The following is a 22502-nucleotide window of genomic DNA, read 5'->3' on the forward strand; positions in this document are numbered from 1 at the left end:
TGCCCATAGCCTGGGCATAACTTTGGACAACCAGTTGTCGTTCTCAACTCATGTTTCAAATCTAACCCAGTCTGGAGATTTCTCCATGGTAAGGAAGGATTCGGCCCATTCTCTCACATGGAGCAGTCCAGGTACTTGTGCAGTCTCTTGTAATCTCAAAGCTAGACTACTTCAACTCTCTACTTGCTGGTCTTCCACCAAGAGCCATCAGACCTCTACAACTTTTCCAGAATGGAGCAGCACGATTGGTCTTCCAAAGTTCACGTCACTCCTATGCTACGCTCCCTTCACTGGCTTCCTGTAGCTGCCCACATCAGATTTAAAACCTTGATGGCTGCCTACAAAGCTAAAACTGGACCAGCCCCTCCAGACATGATGTCAATGGTCAAAGCCTGATTCGTATTTAATGTATGGTTCGGCTTGAAATACCACTTTTCAAGTCACATGTAAGACAAACATCGAGACTATTCTCTTTCCTGGCTCCCAGATGGTGGTACAAACATCTGCTGGCTGTCCGGACAGCAGTCTCTTGCAGTCTTCAAACGCAGACTGAAGACCCATCTATTTGTGTAATATTTAAATGACAACTGATCCTGCTCCTATGTTGACTAACTGAAACTCTAGTACTTATTGTAGGGTATTGTTCATTGCACTTGTTGTCTGTTATAGAGCTCATGTGTGTTGCACTTCTAGGCATCAGCATTGATCCCTGTATTTCAACAGCATTCTAGTTCAATGGCATCTTGGACTCTAACCTTCTGTACTGGCTAGGATGCATTCTATGAGTAAATGACAAAGCACTTTTGTAAGTTGCTCTGGATAAGAGCATCTGCCAAATGCCCTAAATGTAAAATTGGGTACTATGGGAGGATCGAGGGATGAATAAAAGGATGGAGTGAATAGACAGACAATCTTGAAATCTGTCAATATGGAAGCAGTTTTAAGTTTTGTTTTGGGGGGGGTTTGGGGGGAATTATTTGGATGAAAAACACAGATGCATGTGGTGTATCTCTAAAAAGCAGAAGCACACCATTTGGCTATAAGACAGAGGTTACTGAAGTTTGGTGGTTCTCTCTTAAAAGCTGTTGAAAAACAGCAGTCCAAACATTTTGGTGGAAGAATAAGAAGAGAAAGTTTTCAAGTCAACTTACTAATCATATCACACTGTGGGAAAGTGTCAAGACTTCATTTGTAAAACTAGCATGAATGAACTTGTCCATGCATAAAAGCGTTTTTAAAAAAACAAAACACAAGCTGTTATTGTAATAGGCTGGAACATTGGCAAGTACACGTCCAATTAGGAAACAAAGTGTAATCAGTTGAAGAATTCCACAGAGCATTTCAGAAAATTATGTAAAAAAGATGTTTATTTTCACATACAATAAACCTTTTTCTATGGTTTTGCTTGTTGAAGTCACTGATGTGTTTTGGGAATGTAGACCACCCCTTTAAGGAAATTACCATAATATTGATTGGCTACAGTATTGTGTAGTTTGAAGTGCTGAAAGTATAATACAGCACTGATCAATCCAGGTCCAATGCATTTATTTATAGGGCGTGCACCAACAAAATTTGCATAAACCAAGTATGCCCCCCCAAATCAAAAGCCCTGTGACACTTCCTATAGCCAGGAAGCTCAACTGTATCAATCCTCATAAACTGGACTGTTCTCACTGACAGAACATTCACAAAGTACTGCCTACAGACATTTGATCACAATGCCTGCTTTTCAATATTAAAGCAATATCTATTGTTACTTTTATCTTGGTGCATCATCATAAAGTGCATATGGGCCTTGAAAATGTGTCAAGATACCACAACCAATCACATTTTCTTTTAAAGAAAGACAAGAACGAATGTTTCCCTCTCATTAACCCTTCCTTAAACAAACTGTGTTATTCCCTCTCTTTTTGAGCAGGGGTGGGGTGGTTGCTGGCAGGTTTTCTTTCAGTTAGATCAGTCAGAAACATTTGTAAATGTAAATATCCACGTTTATAACAGGGCATGGCAGTGACTTATGAAGGTTTCTTCAACAAGTCAGCAGTAAATATTTTCTCTCTTATCTCTTCTTCATCCAATGGGTCTTTTTCTAGGTTTAGTCTCGTTTCCTCTCAAGAATCACTGTCAGAGCCGTTGCTGCTGTCTCGGCTAATCTCAATCTGCAGTGAAGGGAGATTATCTAGCCGGCTTTTCTTCATCTTGCTGGACTGCTCCTCCTTCTGTTTGATCATGGCCCCCCACATCTTCTGCAGCTGGGAATCTTCATCATCATTATAATCATCGGCTCCATCAGAGTACACTTCATCTTGCTGACGGATCTCCCGTGAAGAGGATGCAGTGCTCCCTATTCGGCCAAAAAGCTTGCGATCGCCTTTACCATGTTTATGAGATGGTCCCAGTCGGCTCCAAAGACCACCTGACAAACATGAGCAGATGGAGAAAAAGCATGCATCTTAAAAATGGACAAGACATACTAACTAAATTATTTTTCCCCCAGTTAATTTGCCTTACCTGACTTTTTGTCTTTGGATGACTCTGAATAAAGGCCCCGTGATTCATGTTTTGTCACACCAAGCCTGCTGTGGACATCAGTCAGAGGCTCCCGACGAGGCGTTGTGTTTCTCAAGGGGACAGGAGAGACAGAGCGGTATGTATCTGGAGAGTGTGGTCTCTTCCCCAACCTCTGTCTCACGTCTGCAAAAAGAATAGGACAGGTCAGAAATTAAATCTCTAGTTTGACCATTGCAATTATTTTACTTATTAGAATGGATACTGGACACAACCCCCACTGCATAATCAGACAACTGGACTTAAATGAATAGAAACTAACCTGTCTTTCCGCTGGAGGCTACAAGGGGGAGTGTTCTCTGATGTAAGACTCCTTGTCTTTTCTCCTCCAGTAACTGTCTGACATCCATCACTTTCTCTGAGGTAGATTTGGTCGTGCCACTACCGATGCGACTCCGTATACTGCTACTGGATGAGCCTGAATCACTTTGAATGGAATTTCTGGGAAAGAATGCCAAGTCATGCTTTTCTAACTGAAACATCAACAGTTGTTTTGTGTCTGTTGAGTGCATTAACAAGAGCAATATGCATGATCAATTACAAATTTTAAACTTTTAGATACAGTAAATAAAAACATTCCTTACAAATGGATATTTATCCTCTCACGCTAACAAATACAGAAATATTTTTGACTTACCGGAGACTCCTGAGATTGGTCTCAACCTCATCGGCATACATGGTCATCTTCATACTCTTTTTAGGTGAAGGTGTTGATATCATCTTCAGCTCTAGATCATAGTCCATTTCATCTGAATCTGAGGATGCTGAAGACGAGCCCCCCAAACGGCTGCGTGGCCCTCCTTCCCCAGCTCGTGACCCCCGCTCCCTGTCTCCCCGATCTCGGTACTCAACCACTCGGTCATCAGCATCCATGTCTTCCTCTCCATCCTCCTCTTCCTCTTCTTCTTCTATGGGCTCCTCTGGCAGATTCACCAGATCAGCTGTTATTGGTAAGGGAGGGAAATATTCTGGTGTTAGCTGAGTGGTGTTGCTACATCATACAAAAAAAATCATTCTACAGCCTGGGGACTGATTTATGAGGTGCCAAACGGAATAACTAAGAACATTCATCTACCAATCAGTCAAATCCATTCAAGGGGCATCATTGTATCTAAGCAGATTTTTCAAACCTGAATGTCTGTGTGTGTAAGGTGGAGTGTGTCCCATGCTGTCTCCAATTAAGGACTTTTTGGTCTTAAGAACATCACGTTGGATTCTTCTTGTATGATACCTGCGTTTCCTGTAGAAGCAGATGAAAGTAACAAAAAGGTAAAATATTCAGTTTAAACTTTGAACCATTAAAGTTGCTAATAAACAATTATTTTAACAATGAGTTACCAACACTAAAACAATATCCAACCTCTTCACAAAAAATAACAGTACAGAAAAACTTTACTGGTGACATTTTGCTAAAATAAGAACAATGTGAATTTAATTTAAATAACAATTTTCTTTAAATACTACTACTACTACTACTACTACTACTACTACTACTACTGTTCTTACATAAGTAAACCATTGAAAGATATGAATTTGTTGAACAATAAATTAGAATCCCTTACCAAGAATTACTTAGGATGCCTTTCATTCCCCCATAGTTTGGATTGCCATATTTCATGTAGTACCGACTCCGTCTTGCTGCACCCAGTTCTTTTTTATCATCTATTGAAATATAAGTGAGTATAACAGCACATCCACTGACTGCACCACTACTGACAATGGGTTCATAGCTGTTCATAATTTTATTTTGGGATCTGTTAGAATAGATTTACATGCTTGAATATTGCAAAAACATTTTCTCTCACAGTGTACATCTCCATTCATCCTGTTTGAAAATATTCTCTTGCAGCTCTTGTGTCTAAGCCACCCAGCCAATTAGATTTGTGTGCTGTGATTGGTCTGCTTGCACACACTGCTCTAGTCAAGCTTGTGGGTAGGTGGGTAATAAAGATTGTGTTATGAGATTTTGTCGTCTTCTAACAAGGAAAAGTGCTGGAATTTCAATAGGATATTTCAGGCAACTGAGAAATTGGTTTATGTGGAAGAAGGTTACTCCCTGTGGCATATACTTTGTAAGTTTGTAGACCATTTACAAACACAAAAAGCTAAACAACACACTAAAGGAAAGGAGAAACCTGAAAAAGCATAATAGGTTTCCTTTAAGGCAGAATTCCAAGAAATACTGCATTTCCACACAATCTTCTGCTCTACCAGGACACAAAAACAGCATATTAACTCCAAATCTTAAAATAAATAGGCAGATTAATTTCATTTGAACCATATGAAGTTATACTATCTCTTATGCCACAACTGGTACTACAGGGCTAATGTGTTCTCACCCTGCGTGGCAAAGCGCAGGAACAGTTTGTTGCCTTTGAAGGTTTTGGTCGTGTGACGAAGGTCATTCCGGAGCAGAGACTCGCGTTCTGCCTGAGAGAGCATGAGGGCCTCTGTCTGAGGGCCATAGAGATCATCAGCGCTCAACAATCAGCAAACACTCAATATTAGCAAAATGAAAAATATTTTCTACAAACTATGGAAGTTTGTTCACCTCTGAGATTTCTTGTATTGTCTTTTTCTCTGTCTCTTCTTCACTGTCACTGGCTTTCCCATCACTGTCATCACTACTCTTGTCTGCTTTTACCACCAAATCATCATCATCATCATCATCATCATCAACCTCACCTTCCTCTTCCTCATCAGACCCATGATTTTGTCCAGCTGGCAAGTCATAAAAAAAAAAAAATCACATTCAGCAATAACTTCCACTTAAATATTTATCTAAGCATATAAACATGCATTCTTAATATGAGAAACCCCAAGAGCATACAGAAATTTCAAAAGACAAACAGTTCTAACTTCTTTGTTCTTGGATTGGAATGTCAGTGGTTTTGGAGCTTTCAGTGTTGGAGACTGCTTTGTCAGGCATCTGGCTCATGTTAATCAGAGCTCGTGTTGATGTTATGTCATCAAGCCAAACAACGTTGCCTGAAAACAGCAAATTTGTGTATGATGTTTAAGTATTGACAATACAGGCAAGTTTAACTGCTCTAAAGTTAATTCTAAATTGTACTGAACTTACAGCATGTGTCATCAATCCACTCAATATGGGCTGGGGGATACTCCTTAAAGTAACCAAACACATCCTGGGTACTCATGTCATCCACACCATTCAGGTGTAAGGCTTCCAGTCGAACCTTGGGTATAGCTAAAAGGAGAGATAAAACAATAAAATGCTCCAAGTTATTTAATCTATTTTAGGTAACCCAACTCCAATTTAACTGGATTCCAAAAAATCATTTCAGGGTCCCCTGATAAAATGCCACATGGTTGTAAACTATTGGCTGCCAAGTCTTCACTCTCCATGTGGAGAATAACAAGAAAGAAACTAGCAATGTCTGAACTTCCAAAGGAAAAAATTCCATTGGGAAATTCCCCTCATTGCTAGCAATTCCCAACACACACTTGAATAACGTTTGCACCAACAGATGCATCCATCTCCTCTAATAAAGTAAAAAGAACATTAAATTTATCCCATGTTTGTAGATCATGATTCATGCCAATACTTTAGGCTTTAACCAGAACCAGCAGTTAAGATGGAAACACTTTCTATAGCCCTGCAGTGAGTCTAACTGTCACAGTTTTCTTATAGACCAACTATCAAAATCAATATCAGAAAAAAAAACCTATATAACAATGATTAATATCCCAGGTGACAAGGGACAGAGAGCTAAAGTGTCATGAACGTAGGTGGCATAAACCAATCAAAAGGATTTAAAAAAATAATGCCAAAGAATTTCACTCAGCTCAAAGAATCCCTTACCTTTTTTCATAAGTTCTTTGTCCAGAACAACATTTCTCTGAGCAAGATTGCCCTCTGCACGGAAGTGGAATCGTCTTGCTCTCTTTTCCTTTTTCTCAATTGCTTCCTACGTAAATTGCAAATAACCAGAATATAAAAACTAAAACGAAAAGCTAAAGCAATGCTCCTTTGACAACAGGAACAGCGGTTAACCTACCTTTGACGTTACATCAATACCAGTAATAAAAGCGCCCGCCTTGTTTTCGTATTTTCGGCTTGTGTCCTGAGGAAAGGACAACGCATCGTAATTATCAATTATTCCACTTAGCTAAATATTACCTGACAATCACTTCAGTTATTTAGTTAGCTAGCTAACGCTACCTTTATAGCTATAAGATCAGCTACCGACATGCCATCTGCGCCTAACATTACAGAACAGCAGTATTAGCAAAGTACGAAATGAGAACTCATATAGCTGGCGAACTATCTAGGTAATGTTTATTGAAATCGTTTTTAAAGAATTCGGTTGTATTAACTTTAGATGCAACTGTCAGAATTATCCGCCAACACAGCTAGCTAGGGTAGCTTGCCTAGCTGGCTAATGCTACATCTAGTCTGTAGTTTACAGCGAAGTAGCAAGCTAGGTTATATTACGTTAAGATAGCTAGCAATGCTGGATATGTATCAAATATTACCATTACTAAACAAATACCCATCTATACTACCTGTTAGCCAAGTGGATACGACCGAAGCTTTGGATTTCATGATATTTAGCTAGCTGGCGAGCCAAGTTAGTGCCGTCTGTAGCTAGCTAGCTAACAATGTAGCTAACATGGTTAGCTAGCTAGCGACAGACGGCACTAACTCAGTAAACAGCTATCTAGCTAGCTTACTCACACAAGTAGGTTAATTAATAAAATTAATAGCTAGCTAGCTAGTTTAGCTACTTTGATTACAACACTCAAAATACGCAACACGTCAGACAGAATTTGACGACCAGTCAGGCGTAATGCTTGCTAGCTAAGGCTAACTTGCGTCTTAGTGGAAGACCTAACGCTATTTTTCACCCAATTTAGCGCTAGCCCAGGGATAATCAACGAGTATATTCAACACGCCACATCGCAGATTGAATATCTTTAGTCGCGGAGCCTTTACTAGTTGGCAGACAAGGCAGCTAGCAAGTTAGCTTTAGCTAGCTAATTTACCGGTAACAGTTCCTTTAAACTTCGGCAAACAGGAATAGATTCCAATTCAAGTTCACCCTCCTCGACCTCCATGGGCTCTGCTTCCCGAGCATTTCGGTCAGAGTCCGAGTCTGAGTCTGAGTCCGAACGATCAGATGCACTTTCAGGTTTCACAGACACACGCAAACTGCGAACAGCCGCCATGTTAGCTAATAACGGACCCGAGTGCTAAGCCTCTCCCGCACTGAGCAAAGTGAACGGAACACCAGCTAACTGCTAGCCTAGATTGAGCTAGCCAAACCATCCAATCCAGAATGATTACCGCATTGGATTGTGGTATCTTAATGAGAGGTCCACTTGTTGAATAGTCCGATTGTAACCCACCTCTTCAACCCATAGAGTTTAGGGCGGGTGGTGGGGATAAGTGTGTGAGCGAGCGAGTGGGGTGGTGGTATCACAATAAAGTTCAAAGCATATGCAAAATACAAATTTAATTCAGGAAAATCAGCAGTCATAAGGACACATGAAAACATATAGCCTAGCAAAGTAATTATAGTGAAATAAATTAATGCATCTGAGGGATCAGTTAGACTAAAAGAAAACAAAACAGTCCTCAATATAAATTCCATCAAATTTAAGGGTATTTGTTTTCTAAAACATAATATTTCACATTAGAACTTTTTATATAGATATATGATTAAAATTTAGCTCAGCCATATTTTGATCCCCTAACCCTGTTTAAGTCAATATCAATATCAAATATACATATTGGTAATTTTGTCATATGTACACAATAATGTCTATCATGGTATATTAATCTTTATACTTCAGAACAGCATTGTATGGAACAGCCAATAAAAAAATACAACTAATAGCTAACTGGGTATGTCTCACTGTATAAGCAGAACAGTTGAGAAAATGCACTCATGTTGATTTTAGGGCTGATGACAAGATTGCACACCTTTTTGAAGCATTATGCCAATGGGTGTACTGACATGAACAAATGCACTCAAACTCTCTCTTTCAGGTAAGGATGTCAGTGGTTATTTCATTACAGTTCACAATGCCATTCCACAAAGGTCAACCAAGTGCATTTTCCTTGCATTTCCATAAACACACACACACATTATATATATATATATATATTTATACACATATATACATAATACATATATATGTATACACACACACTATATATATATATATATATATATATATATATATATATATATATATATATATATATATATATATATATATATATATATATATATACACACACACACACACACACTATATATATATATATATATATATATATATATATATATATATATATATATATATATATATATATATATATATATATATATATATATATATATATAAATTATTATTAAACAAAAAACATTTTGACAAAGTTCTATGAACAGACCGAAAAGTATCTTGAACTGTTCAGGTGACCTCTATTTTTCTTTTCTGTTAAATCTGAAGTATTCCTGGAGGGATCTTTGTTTGGAATGTATTGTGCTTTTCATTAACCACATGATATATTATCCTAATCTGCTTGACTATCTTTTTTTCACCGCCAACAAAATATATCTATTGCTTTTAAAATCTCTAACATCCTCCTTTTAGGAATTTACCAAAGATTTTGTAATTAAAATGCATTGGCAAAATGTAAAGGTCAGCATCTCTAGTGTGGAAACCTGCAAAACCTTAAGCGTGGTCTTTAATTTGTGTTTTTAAAATGTGTTCAATTCCAATGACTGAGGTCATCTTAGAGATCGTCTCCTCTTCAATGTGATGTAATGTTGTCCCATAGCCAGAGTCTGTTTTTAAATTCACACAGTTGTCCTGGTCTTTCTTTACTGTTCTTTCACTAGTGTCCCTGTCAAGAATAACATTAAAATCCAGTTATACAGTGGCCAGTATACACACGGACACACACAATGAAAACAGAAAATAAGGTCTTACATCTGCTGAGTGGCTCAACTTGTCAAAGCGAAACTTCAGATTGGATCTGTGGGAATTCTTATTCTTGAAATCTTTTCATTGGATGAGAACAAAACAATGCTTAGTTTATGCTTATGTCTAATATGATGCAACATTCAAGCTATGAGCAAACAAGGGATGAGAAACCAAATAATTATAGAGTCCACTGTTTCAAAAATTGTATGAAGAGTAACTCTATACCAACTAAAGTATTTTTTTATATGTGTATTAAACTACCTGTTGGGGTATGACACATGATAACAGGAATTCCTGAACTTTGACCCTCTGCTCTCAGAATGGAGCTACACATTGGTGAAATAGTGGTAAAAACTTGGACATTATTCTGGAGAGAAAGAAAATTAATATTTTAAATAAAAAAACAAACAAAAAACAATTAAATTACCCTTTTAAATTTTATCATTACTCTTCCATGCAGAGTTCTAACTACTCTAATAACTGATGCATTGGGCACCTTTCTGTTTTGACTATGTGCAATATCTCATGAATATAGATGTTCAGTTTCAATTGCCTGCATAACATTTAACATGTTTTATTAATATATTTTTTTCATGACCCAACTGCCATAATCTTGGCCTATGGATGCATATGTTTACATGCCTACTCACACGATCAACATTCTCAACAGTGTCTGTGTCTCCAGCTGCACTGCTGAAGTTACTGGTGCAGGATGAGGAGTGAGATATAGCAGGCCATCCACTGCAGTCCTTTGGCTTCAGATTCCCCTCTCTTTCAGGTGATGAGTATAAAATGTATATATATATATATATATATATATATATATATATATATATATATATATATATATATATATATATATATATATATATATAATATTAAGAAGTGCAAAAGAACAGAAAAGATGTGTGTGTGTGTGTGTGTGTGTGTGTGTGTGTATTATATATATATATATATATATATATATATATATATATATATATATATATATATATAAACACACACACACACATGCAGATATTAATAGGAGTCTATTACAGGGGTGTATGTAAGATATAAAGCAATACCTTTCTTTACTCAAGCAGATCTCTGGAGAACTGGGGTTTGATGATGTCTCTGATCTTACCTCTTGCGAGAGATGACTGCTGTCTAGACTCCTTTGATCACAAAGCACACTAGAATAACATGGAGACAAAAAAGCAGGGCTGCTCTTTTCTTTATGTGACAACTTATTTGAATGCCCACTTAGAGCACTATATTTGACAACAGCTGAATGCATGGGGACAATTTTTAACAGCCATTAGAGATGCTGCAGCTGACAGAGAGGGCAGTGCAGCTGCAGGAGATTTCTGCATGTCAGTGCTTTGTACCTGTGCACTGAGAGCTCGGGCTGCCCATCCATGCTGACATACAGCCGGGGGAAAAATCCAGAGCGTCTCTTCACTGGGCTCTTCAGAGGAGACTTGGCAGTAGCTGACGCTGGAGACTGGAACAAAAACAAAATGACGAGCAGTGGCAAAGTTCTGCCTATCCAACATTAGCAAACAGCTATTACTACTGTCACATTGATGTATGCTTGAATGTGGCAAGGTCCTGCTTGTAGAGCTCACCGTGTTCTTAGTACACTCAGCATTGCTATGAGTGAGGCCCGCTCCACTTAGACTGGTGGGCACTCCCCCTCCTCCTATGGAGGAGCAACCATGCTTCTGAGAGCCCACCATTGTGTCCATGGAGTGGCTGCGCACACGCATTGCCCGCTGAGAGTGACAGAGGGAAAATCATAGAGACAGGAGGACACCTCTATCACCTTTCTCTCAGAACTGAAGATACCAAGTAAAAACTACTTTTTTTTATAACGGAAGCATGTGGCTTCATTTGCTAGTTCTGAGATGGTTTTAAAAGTATGGTGTTTGTAATGAAATAGCTTGTTTAAAAGGGGCACCTTGATAGACTCCAGTAATCCCCCATGGCCTCCATTTTCCAGCCGCTCATCTTCATTGCCTAGGGGATGACCAAGCACGGCCTGGGTCTGTCTGTGCAACTCATTATGAAGGTTATCGAGCAATGCTGCTCGTGTTCTCTCCTGATATGCGCACACACGCACACACGCGCATGCACACACACGCACGCACGCACACGCACACACACATACACATTTACGCATGAATATGTTCACAGAAATGTTAGACTAGATGCAAATTTCCAGTTCTATATCAGGCTGCAATGTCACTGTCCATTTCATACTTTTACCTCAAGTTTAGCAAATCGTTCAGACCGGTAGCAGGCTAGTTCTGCATTGATCAGCTTAGTCAGAAGGAACTCTCTGAACTCGGGGCCCTTTGGATCGACAGTGAAACAGCACAAAACTTTTGGTGTAATTGGCATTAAGGAAAGACCTTAGCACAAAATACTCCAAAATGGAGTCACAGGAGCCGGACCAGTACACTTTTTTTTTTTTTTTACCTTTCTGAAGACTGGTGGGTTTGGGAGAGGAGGGCCAAACTTTGGCACATCATTCCGTGCTGTTATAGAAACCTGTAACCAATAGATTTTTTAGCCAATAAACAAGTGGATTTTCGATTGAATATTAAGTCTGGGTATAAAGATTAAAAGGGATGAGTCCTAGCAGAACTTACATTATTCTGATTTAGTTTAATGGTGTGTGTAACATTTAATTTAGCTCAGTGGCTGTCTATCGGTTGTCTGAAACTTATAACTGGTGTTCTACCTTGTATGTGGTGTGATCTGTTCCAGGATTCTCCACCTGGATCAGGATATAGGCATGGAGGAAGTTGGAGGCGATCATGTCAGGCACAAATGGCGTGGGATCCTCCTGAAATATTGCTGCCACAATGTCATTTCCTATGTGTCTCTTCCTTTGAAGCTATGTGTGAAAGAAAAGATTCAAAGTGAATTTTAAAATATCACCTCAGATTTAATTCAACATCTTACTTTAATTCAACAGCTGACAGTTCAGGTGACTGCAGTTTCATAAGAGCTGCCTGTAGAGTAACTCATATGCTGCCAGAAGTTAGTAGGTGTAATTACTAACTGCAGCAATACTATATGAGAGTTTGTAGTCTAAACCTGTACCTGTTGTGCATCTCCTTCTGCATAGGGCAGCTTTGTAGAGACATGGAACATGAGCTCCTGTCCTTTGAACACAGTGTAGACTGACCGAGAGCCTGTCTGCCCATGATGAACATCTAGACCACCTCGGAAACTATATGAGACAGTGAAAGGTCAATGAGTTATTTTCATTCTTAAGTAGGTATCTTTTATATAAATGGACATATTTGGTGATTCACAACAAAACGCAGTTAAAATATACTACATAGCCAAGATTTGTTAGCATAGTATACAAAAATATAATAGAATTTTATATTTTACAATTTTCAGTTTATCATAGAGAACATATATAGGCTATATAAACAGCATTTCATTACTAACTAAAAGTTCTGCATCTCCGCTTATCATTTTTATGCACAATATTCCTTGCTTCACCAGCTACAAACTGCATATTTAACAGATCTATGAGCATCCGAATACATTTCACAATTTTGTAAACAACTACTGCTTTTGGCTATTCTCATTTGGGGTCGCCACAGTGGATCATCAGATTCCATTTCTTTCTGTCTTCTGCATATTTCTCTCCAACACCAATTACCTGCATGTCCTCCCTCGCCAAGAACCTCCTCTTTGGCCTCCCTCTTTTCCTCCTTCCCAGTAGTTCCCTCTTTAGTATCCTTCTCCCTATATACCCAGCAAGCCTCCTCAAACTCTCAGTCTTGCCTCCCTCACTTGGTCTGCAAACTTTCTAACCTGAACTAAATTTCTAATATACTCCTTCCTTGTCCTATCCATCCTCGTCACTCCTATTGCAAATTTTAGCATTCCCAACTCTGCCACCACCAGGTCAGACTCCTGTCCTTTCATTAAGGTCACAGCCTGTAAACCATATAACTAGTCTCAACACCAAACCTACTCTTTCACTCTTGCTGGCACCCCTCTGTTGCACATCACTCCTGACACTCGTCTCCACTTACTCCACCCTGCATGTGCTGCATGTTTTTTTTTCCCACCTCTCTTCCACATTCGCTGATACTTTTGACCGTTTAAACTCCTCAGACTTCACCACCTGTACTCCTTGCAACCTCAACATTCCACTATCCCCCCCATCTCATTCACACATATTCAGTTTTGATTAAATTAATTCCTCTTCTCGCCAGTGCAAGTCCAACTCTCCAAACTCTGTGCAAACTGCTCTCTACTCTCACTAATGTCATCTGCGATCATCATAGTCCATGGAGATTCCTGCCTATCTACCAGCCTATAACCACTGCAAAGGGCTCAGTGCCAATCTTTGATGTAATCCCACCTCTCCCTTGAAACCATCCCTCATCCCTACCTTGTACAATTCCACACCTGCTCTCTTCTCACCTTGTGGTACATTTTCTCTAGATCCACAAAACAGTGTAACTCTTTCTGCCCTTCTCTATACTTCTCTATCAAAATTCTCAGAACAAATATCTCATCTATATTGCTCTTACTTGGCATGAAATCATACTGCTACTCACGAATACTCACTTCTCTTCTAAATCTCACTTCCATCACCCTTTCTCATAGCTTCATGCTGTGATTGACAATTTTTTAAACACTAGAAAAATTTACATTAAATTTTTTCATTTTAATATAAAATGTTTCTATCAGAGTGATTTTCTTGGGTCTGCTTCTCTCCTCCTTGACAATCTCTCTTACCCTTTAAAATCCTGCAGCTCTATACAATCACCAAGCACTCCAAGAAACTCTCTGAAGGCAGGAGTCTCCTCACTGTTTCCAAACAGCTCCTCTTCTGATGTCTGCATGGCACATAATTTAGTGCAGAATAGTCAAGAGAGGGAAGCTCAAACTAGGATAAAAAGATACAGGTGGAAGTCAAAAGGGGAAGAGAGAAACAAACAAACAAACAAACAAACAAAAAATCACTGCGACAAAAGTAGAAATATGACTATGGATCTCAAAAGGGAAGTGGTTCATCCTCAAGTACCATAATGGTACTGTGTATTTGCAAAGGACTAAAATGCAGTGCACACTTGAATTTATAAAATCACTTACACATGCTCATTTTATAAAAATGCACTTACCTGGCCAAACGTCTGGTAGATGACACCGAACTTGAAGGTGTTGTTAAGCTCATGATCATCATAGCTCACTATTAAGTGAGACCCCTGTGAAATAAGAACATTTCAGCAGTCATCTTCTGTCCTGTGGCAGCAAGGGTGTGTCATGTAAACAAAGCATTACTGAATGTCCTGTTTATTAGAAGTTGAACAACTGAAAGGCATAAAAAGAGCAAATATTAAGTTTGTAACTATTCCATGCCTTATATGGTCTTTTGGTGATCCTGTAAGAGTTTTCCATTCAAAGCAGTAATTTTACAGTAAGCCTTTTGCACTAGAATACGTGTGTTTAGCAAAAAATGCTACCAATTCCTTTTTGCAACATATCTTCTAAAAGTACAGTTGTATGATATTTTTAAATTGAAATTTATCATCCAAGGTTACAAGCTTTCATTTTGTGCATTAAACTTACCTTAGGGTACAACACAGGGCTGAATTTCAAGGCATGAATATCTCCACAAAGCAGCTAGACAGAACAGACAGCAACCGTACTGAAATCCGTTATGGTTCACTGACTCAAACCAAAGTCTAATTCAGTGCACTGAGATAAAATGGCATTAACTTAAGCAAGCAATGCTAGCATGAAAATGAATTAAATTATAATAATAAAAAGGACATAATGGAAAATTCCACGAATTTTGTCTTTAAAGTTCTGTTCAAATGAAAGCCTTCCTTTCACAGAAGTAAGATAATCACCTTGACTAATTGAGGGATACTGGGAAGCTCATTCAGACCTACAAGAGAGAGCCTGTTATAAACAGTCTTTGATGCAGTCCTGAGGGAAGGAAAGAGACAAACACCCAGAATGTAATACAGATGCAATATGTGATAAAATGTAGATCACTTAATATAACTGTACATGTGACATCTACACCACAGGGGAATCGTTACCTTAAAATGATGTGCAGGTACTCCTGATCCTTTGTCTCCTCATGTCTGAGGGACAGTATGAGGTTGCCATGGTTACTAGCTGTGCAGTAGAAGTTGAGGTGTTCCTGTGAAAGGGTGAGGGGTAAGTATTTCAGAGTCACTTCTGTCCAAATAGTAGGCTGTTGAGAGAGGTTTCTTTGTATCTAAACCAATATCTCATCTCTAAAATGTTCCCATTGAAAATAATTACTTGAAATAATGTCACTATGTGTATTTGCTGAGGGATTATGTATTGGAAGCGTCTGAACTGAGATGGCTTTTTTTTTTTCTAGTGGAACAAACAGTGGTTGCTGGTAATATATTATCTGATAGAAAGCATAAAATGATTTTAATCTTGAAAATGAATCAAGGCACATTGCTAAATGGGAACAGGAAACAAAACAGTGAGGATTCATAGGTGCATAGACTTTAAAGAAAGAACTGTGCTAATACTTTAAAGAACTATTAGAATGCTCTATTCTTTTCTGATTAAGTTGGTTAAAGAATTTAGTTCCATTTTTATAATGACTGCCTGGTGTCACTAATCCTTTGCTTGTGCTACATTCTTCCCTCTATTAGGTGTGTTGATCAAGCACCAGGTGTTGTCGCATTCGTATAAATAAATGGCTTTAGTCCCTCCGGCTGCTCCATTCTAGTGTTTTTCCAGATATAAGACAGGTGCTTACTTTACCAAGAAAGTGCTTCCGGTAGGCTTGTATGGCATAGTTACTTTCCAGCCGGTATCCAAACTCGCCACTTGAGTTTTCTCCTTCTCCATTTCCTTCATAATAGTAACTGGTTTCCCATGAGTTTTGGTTCAGGGCTGGGGTATCGGAGTCTTCGATCCAGTAACCCCCAAACCGTGGCTGGATGACCTGTGGGTATGGTGCACCTTGTTTCAGCACCTAACACACAGTAAGCAAATAAATTCTCAGAATTTGAAGGTTAAATTAAGTCTGGGAATAATGATTCAGAGCAGACTGAATCTAGTCAGTATGGGCATTAATCAGTTAAAACAAGAAAAAAAAAGGTACAATTTGTTCATTAAGAAAAACAGGCTAAATTGGTTAAAATTGTATAGCTTTACCTGTTCTATACTGGGGTTGGGAATATAGTCATCCTACAGAAATAAAATAAAGAAAATAAAGGCAATTTTAAAAAAATGCTAGCACAAGACCCAGAAAATAAGGTCTCAACATAGATTCACAGGCACAAAAACCCAACCATATACAGTAACACATACACTGGAGAAAAAATGAATTGATAACATTGGAGAGATACTACAGTCAGATATTAAACCCATTTTCCTTAAAATCCTTAAAATTCAGATTTTTTTTTCCCTGAAGGAAACAAATTGTTTCCTTCAGAGTGATGAGTCAGGCTGAGAGGTTGAGCATTCACTGACTGGGATTTGCAAACTGTTCAAAGTTGTAAAATTTGTATTATTAGTGACATGGCCATGGGAGCTACTCTAGTGAGTCTGCATGATAGCATTCTTACTGGAAAAAAAAAATCTGAAACTGGCAATTCAAAAGGTTTTAACCCTTACTTCCATCTTCTCCAGTGAATCAAAGAATTGTGTAGTCTGTGGAGAAGAAAAAAAAAAGTTATTTATTTATTTGCAACAGAGCAGCAACACAGCTGAGCCTAATAAAGACAATGTGAATCATGAAATATTAACTACTTGGTGTAGACTTTGGCTTGCTGCACCTGTACCTCTCAAAAATACAGAAAAGCAGATGACTAAAATTAGACAACTGCAGTGAAATTTTTTAACTCTCTCTAGCTTTGCTAGCCTGCACTTTGTTGTAAAGGCACAGTAAATTAAAAGACATAGAGTAACTCATCTTACCTTCATGGAAGCAGGTGCGGTTCTTGGGGGTGAAGGTGGGTAGTCTGCCAGTGGAACACCAGAGGTGGTCAGCAACTCCTGCTTCCTGTAATGTAACATTACTATAATATACACATTTACCTAAAATAGCATTGCATCTCAAATTGTATGCAGTCACAAAAGCTATAAAAAGATGGATAGAGAGAAAATGTTTGATATTTAATATAATATCCATTGCAAGGCCTTAATCCATGAACCTGGACTCTTGTTCAAACTCCCAGCTGCCATCTCCTCTTACTCAATATGAAATGACCTCACTGCATTCCATCATCATATAGTTATTAAAAAGATGGACCTCACTTTAGTTATTTGGACAGAGCTCTTGAAAAGTTGAGGTTCACGGAGGTTCCTGGTCAGGTTAATATCAATATATTAATATTCTTCGGCTTTGCACCTTTCAAGACATGGTACAAGGGATGGTAAGTAAGTGTATGTGTATATATATATATATATATATATATATATATATATATATATATATATATATATATGTATGTGTGTGTGTGTGTGTGTGTGTGTGTGTGTGTGTGTGTGTGTGTGTGTGTGTGGTGAGATTGAGTGAGGGGGAGTGGGAGGGAGAGAGATGAACATGTTAAAAATACCCACCAAATCCTTCATAAGATCTCTGTAGAGCTTATGAATAGATTCAAAGGATTCATCATCTCTCTAGTTCTTATTAGGTAGGTAGTGACATAATCATCCATTATATTTAATATAGAGAAGAACTGTCATAACTCCATCCTTAGACATAACAGATTATATATTTGGGTAATGCAAACACATTGCCACATAGAAATATTTGGCAAAATCAATCCATCATTTACAGTTCCATAAATACCAACAAGAACAATATTAAGGAAGTACTACCTTACAAGACACAAACTGCCAGTTAACCAATTTCAATTTCATCCCAGCTTGCGCAGAAAAAAAACTTGCTTAAAGTGATTTATGTCTTTATACAATCTTTATTGCCCCACAAACACACAAATTAGGTGAAATTCAGGTTTGACATTCTTTTTTAACTTCAAATTGTTGTTTCATCAAATTCCAAAGTAGATCCCAGAGCGCAAGTGTGTAATATAGTATTATTGTGTCCACAGGAGTTTTTAATAGGCATGGAACAAGTGAACAAATGTTATGTTCACTGCATATCATTGCAGTTGATTAACTTGAAAACTAAAAATGATTAAAAGGTTTGCTAATCCTGTATATTTAATGGATTAGCATTTTAGCTAATTATACTTGATGATAAATATTACATACCTTTCCACTCACATGACTAAACACTAGCTCCTATTTACACTATGAATGAAAGGTTTAGGTGTTCGATTTAGTCATATGTTTCTTCAGTAATTGTGATACGATGGAATTTCATTCATACCTGCAAAAATTCAGAGCAATTGTTTTTGCTCTTTCCTCAAAGGTTAATCTCATAGTTCACAAGAGATAGCAAGCAAAAACAAAAAGTAAAAAACATCTGTACACCTCAGATTTTAGAGTCTTCTTATATGTAAGTGACAACATTTATAGATTTGGTGCCTGAGACAAACTACCCTACGGCACACAGTGCAAGTATAACTGTGTATATACACCTCTGATAACAACTCAGACTGATTTTACTATGGAGAAAAAAATGCTCCTGGCCCCAGCAATAAGATAATGCAAGTTTACCAGTCACAAATATATTAGCCTTCAATATGAAAGTGGATCACAGAGGTTTCAGAGAAAATCAATAAATCATAAATCGAGGGAGGGAGGGAGGCAGAAAACCCCCCAAAATGGCTGAAGAACCAGCACAAGACAAATTCTGACTTGTACATTGATGTAAACACTTAGTTCTGCTTTGGCTTTAAAATAGTTGACTTTTACAGAACTTCAGGAATAAATGTTCAGGTAAAACATTCAGGATATTGGAAATAGCAAATGTAAGAATCATTTATATTAGCTACATAAACTTCAGCACTACCAAGCAGTACCTAAGAAATACACTTCTACTGCAGGTAGAGAAACTGCCAATCTCCTATCTTACAGAATTGACAACAGAGGGAAGTGAAACAGATGTGACCGCACAAGCTTTATCCCCAGTGCCCCCCCATCCTCCTGCCACTCCCACTCCCCACTTGCCCCATTAGCAACCTCACCCACCGCTGGCTGTCCGTCGCTTGGAGCCTCTCCCTTTCCCTGCGCTGCCTGCGGGAGCGGTGCAGGAGTCCGATGAGAGCCACAGCTGCCCGGATACCTGCTCGCTTGCAGCGCACTCTGGATTTGAACTCAGACATTGGTTCAATCCCTAGTCCCCAGCTCTAGTCTCAGGCTCAGTCTGGCTGCTCACATTACAGCAGCACTGGCAGGTTCGGCTGCCAAAACTGCATCGTCACTATTCCACTATGTCCTGAGATGCATGGAGACTTCCTGTGTGTGTGTGTGTGTGTGTGTGTGTGTGTGTGTCTGAGCATCCTTCACCGCAAACACCTTTCTCTCTCTCTCGCTCTCTCTCTCTTACACACACACACACTTGCTTTGTCTCTGTTTCTCATGCCCTCCCCAACCCTCCCCTTTGGCTGACATTTTACTGCATGTCTATCTCTCCAACTTATCATGGTGTGCTAGGCACTGACTGTTTAACCTTTGCCATTTTCTCTTGACTTGCTATAAATTTCTAAGATATGCCCACATCACACATTTATTCAGATTCTGTTCAGCACATCTTTGTCCCTCCTGTGTCATCTCTCTATCACATATCCCTGGTATGAGGACAGACTGTGATTATTTATATATATATATATATATATATATATATATATATATATATATATATATATATATATATATATATATATATATATATAATGTTTGAAAACACAAGCGGAAAAGGTCTTTCCATATCCACTGTACATGTTGCACATAAAAGACTGGGTTTCAAACCCCCCAGTCAGACTGCTAACACCAATAAGAGTCCTTGTGTAAAACACTTAATGGTGCAATTCTCCTACCTCTGAAACATCAAAGCATGAACAAGAGAGTCATGTCAACCCGGACATTGCACAGATTAACAAGGTCTGCTTCAAATGGTAATGAACCAGGACATTTCAATGGTATGTGATGAACCAGGACATATTGATGGCTACTGAAACAAACAATATATGGACAACATGGATCTAATGGAATGCTACTACAGCAACAAGCCAAAAAAAAAAAGGCTGCATAAAGCACGTGAGAGAAGTACGGATGAGGAAAACACCTTCATCCACACTGAAAGACAATACAATTAGTTATACAGTGCTCAAACACTGTGAAATAATGCCTCCTATCATAAATGGAAATGGATAAAAAAGGGGAAGTTTCACTGCTCAGATAGAACACTTAATGCATCTGAGAAAGAACAGACAAAATGCAACTGGAATTAAGGAGTTCCAGAACGCAACACGGACATGTGGAATGGTCCAGTTGAGGGCATGCAGAAGATGACCATAACTAAGCTAACTACTGTTAGCCATCACTGTAGGCTTCCCTGACTTAGTGGCAAGCTACCATCACATAGGAAGATAGAAGATATGAATGCAGCAATAAGCACAATATCAATAACCAGTATAACTGAAACCAACAAACTAGTATATCCTGCTGCAGTAGTTATGCTCAAGACCCATGACTACAAAAAACAACCCATAGGCCACTCCTGCTGTTCCTCTTGAAAACAGGCTGGAAACCAAGATAAAGAAAACCGAGCAAACTGACAGAGCATAACATGGCATGACAGGGCATAAAGATCAAAAATGAGGCCTGGCTACAAAAGAAATACAATGGGCAGTCCAGAAATGAGGGTCTAGAGACTGCTAAACAAAGGTTAACATCACTGTCATCTAGATTGCAGACACACAAAACAAGCAGTGGCCAAAAAAATAAATGCCCTCTTTGTCAATGAACCATCCAAAATATACTCTTGGTTGCAATGCAGCAGAACCCTAACAGAGGATCCATCCAGAGCTTAAACAGAACAGTACTGGAAGAGCATGTGGGAGAATGAATCAAGACATAAACACAAGTGGTTGAGATCTCAAAGCAGGGCACCTCAATCTCCCAGAACAGGAACCAGTCAGGATTATAACAACAGCATATATCCTAGGTCAGAAAAATTAAGAACTGTGCAGCCTCCATCCCTGGCCATACCTATAGGCTGAAGAAATTAACAGGTCTGCATGGAAGACTAACCAAACAAATGAAGCAGCAGCTAAATACAGGCTCACATCCAGGCTGGCTAAAAGAAGGCAGGTCAGTACTAGTGATGAAGGACCCCAACAAGGGCCAAGTACCATTCAACTACAGACCAATAACCTGCCTGCCCACAACATCAGGAATACTTTGCAGCGTTGTGTATACATGTTGTGTGCAACATCAGGAACACAGAAAACAAAAAGAGAAATACCGAGGGCTGAGAGTAGAGTGTAACGCATGAGCGAGTGAACACTCTTGCGAAGTGACGATGTCACTATCTTGGGAAGCCCTAATGAACCAAATGGATGGAATAGAATAACTAAATAATAAGTTTAATAACAGACACAGACTAACAATACGGAATAGAAAAAAGAACAAACAGCCTAACAGGGTGAGGGCAAGAACTAGGTAACAAAGGAAATGAACGGTAAGAAAAGACTAATCGGAGAACAGCAAAGAGGTATAAAACTAGGACAAGCATGGAATACATTGACCAGGCTACATAAGATAGACAAATGATAACCAAGACAAAAAAACACAAGTAATCATAACTCAAAAGAAAACCAGACAACACATGTGTATATAAAAAGGGAAAGAGAAAACAAACAAAAGTGAAGTGACAGGAGAACACCGGACAAGGAAAGAGAGCGGAATCAGACTAGCGAATACTAACAGGGAAAGCAGCGTAGACAAAAACACAGAGCGACAGTACAACAGATAAGCAAATGGAAGAAAACTAGCGAACATGAACAGGTAAAGTAACAGCCAGAGAGGGTAACTGGACC

General features: G+C 38.7%; 2 protein-coding genes across 4 annotated transcripts in view; both read right to left on the reverse strand.

The window, feature by feature from the left end:
• Nucleotides 1-1349: 1349 nt before the first annotated feature.
• ncbp3 (nuclear cap binding subunit 3) lies at nt 1350-7878 on the reverse strand. Its single transcript, XM_035527604.1, has 13 exons — nt 7576-7878; nt 6588-6653; nt 6392-6497; nt 5651-5776; nt 5428-5556; nt 5120-5289; nt 4908-5022; nt 4131-4230; nt 3699-3808; nt 3206-3509; nt 2831-3009; nt 2512-2694; nt 1350-2416 (listed from the first exon to the last, which is right to left on the reverse strand). Exons 1-13 carry the CDS (start codon nt 7756-7758, stop codon nt 2112-2114), a joined length of 2076 nt encoding a protein of 691 aa, XP_035383497.1. The 5' UTR covers nt 7759-7878; the 3' UTR covers nt 1350-2111.
• A 1098-nt stretch (nt 7879-8976) lies between these two features.
• The window catches only part of rap1gap2b (RAP1 GTPase activating protein 2b), a 28065-nt gene continuing 14539 nt past the window's right edge, over nt 8977-22502 (reverse strand). Inside the window, exons 3-23 of one of the 3 annotated variants that reach the window (XM_027003632.2) lie at nt 17467-17551; nt 17164-17199; nt 16702-16734; nt 16301-16489; nt 15597-15700; nt 15402-15480; nt 15118-15171; nt 14670-14753; nt 14284-14384; nt 12619-12748; nt 12254-12409; nt 11989-12060; nt 11776-11862; nt 11468-11608; nt 11136-11282; nt 10896-11011; nt 10593-10700; nt 10176-10296; nt 9787-9892; nt 9532-9602; nt 8977-9445 (exon numbers count right to left, since the gene is read on the reverse strand). In XM_027003632.2, coding sequence (XP_026859433.2) covers nt 9437-9445; nt 9532-9602; nt 9787-9892; nt 10176-10296; nt 10593-10700; nt 10896-11011; nt 11136-11282; nt 11468-11608; nt 11776-11862; nt 11989-12060; nt 12254-12409; nt 12619-12748; nt 14284-14384; nt 14670-14753; nt 15118-15171; nt 15402-15480; nt 15597-15700; nt 16301-16489; nt 16702-16734; nt 17164-17199; nt 17467-17551 — 2029 coding nt within the window. In that variant the 3' untranslated portion in view covers nt 8977-9436. Of the gene's footprint in view, nt 9446-9531; nt 9603-9786; nt 9893-10175; nt 10297-10592; nt 10701-10895; nt 11012-11135; nt 11283-11467; nt 11609-11775; nt 11863-11988; nt 12061-12253; nt 12410-12618; nt 12749-14283; nt 14385-14669; nt 14754-15117; nt 15172-15401; nt 15481-15596; nt 15701-16300; nt 16520-16701; nt 16735-17163; nt 17200-17466; nt 17552-22502 lie in introns of all 3 variants that reach the window. The other 2 variants (XM_027003649.2, XM_035526773.1) reach the window with 2 other exon arrangements.

This window comes from Electrophorus electricus, chromosome 6, assembly GCF_013358815.1.
Source record: "Electrophorus electricus isolate fEleEle1 chromosome 6, fEleEle1.pri, whole genome shotgun sequence".
Classification (NCBI taxonomy): Eukaryota; Metazoa; Chordata; class Actinopteri; order Gymnotiformes; family Gymnotidae; genus Electrophorus; species Electrophorus electricus.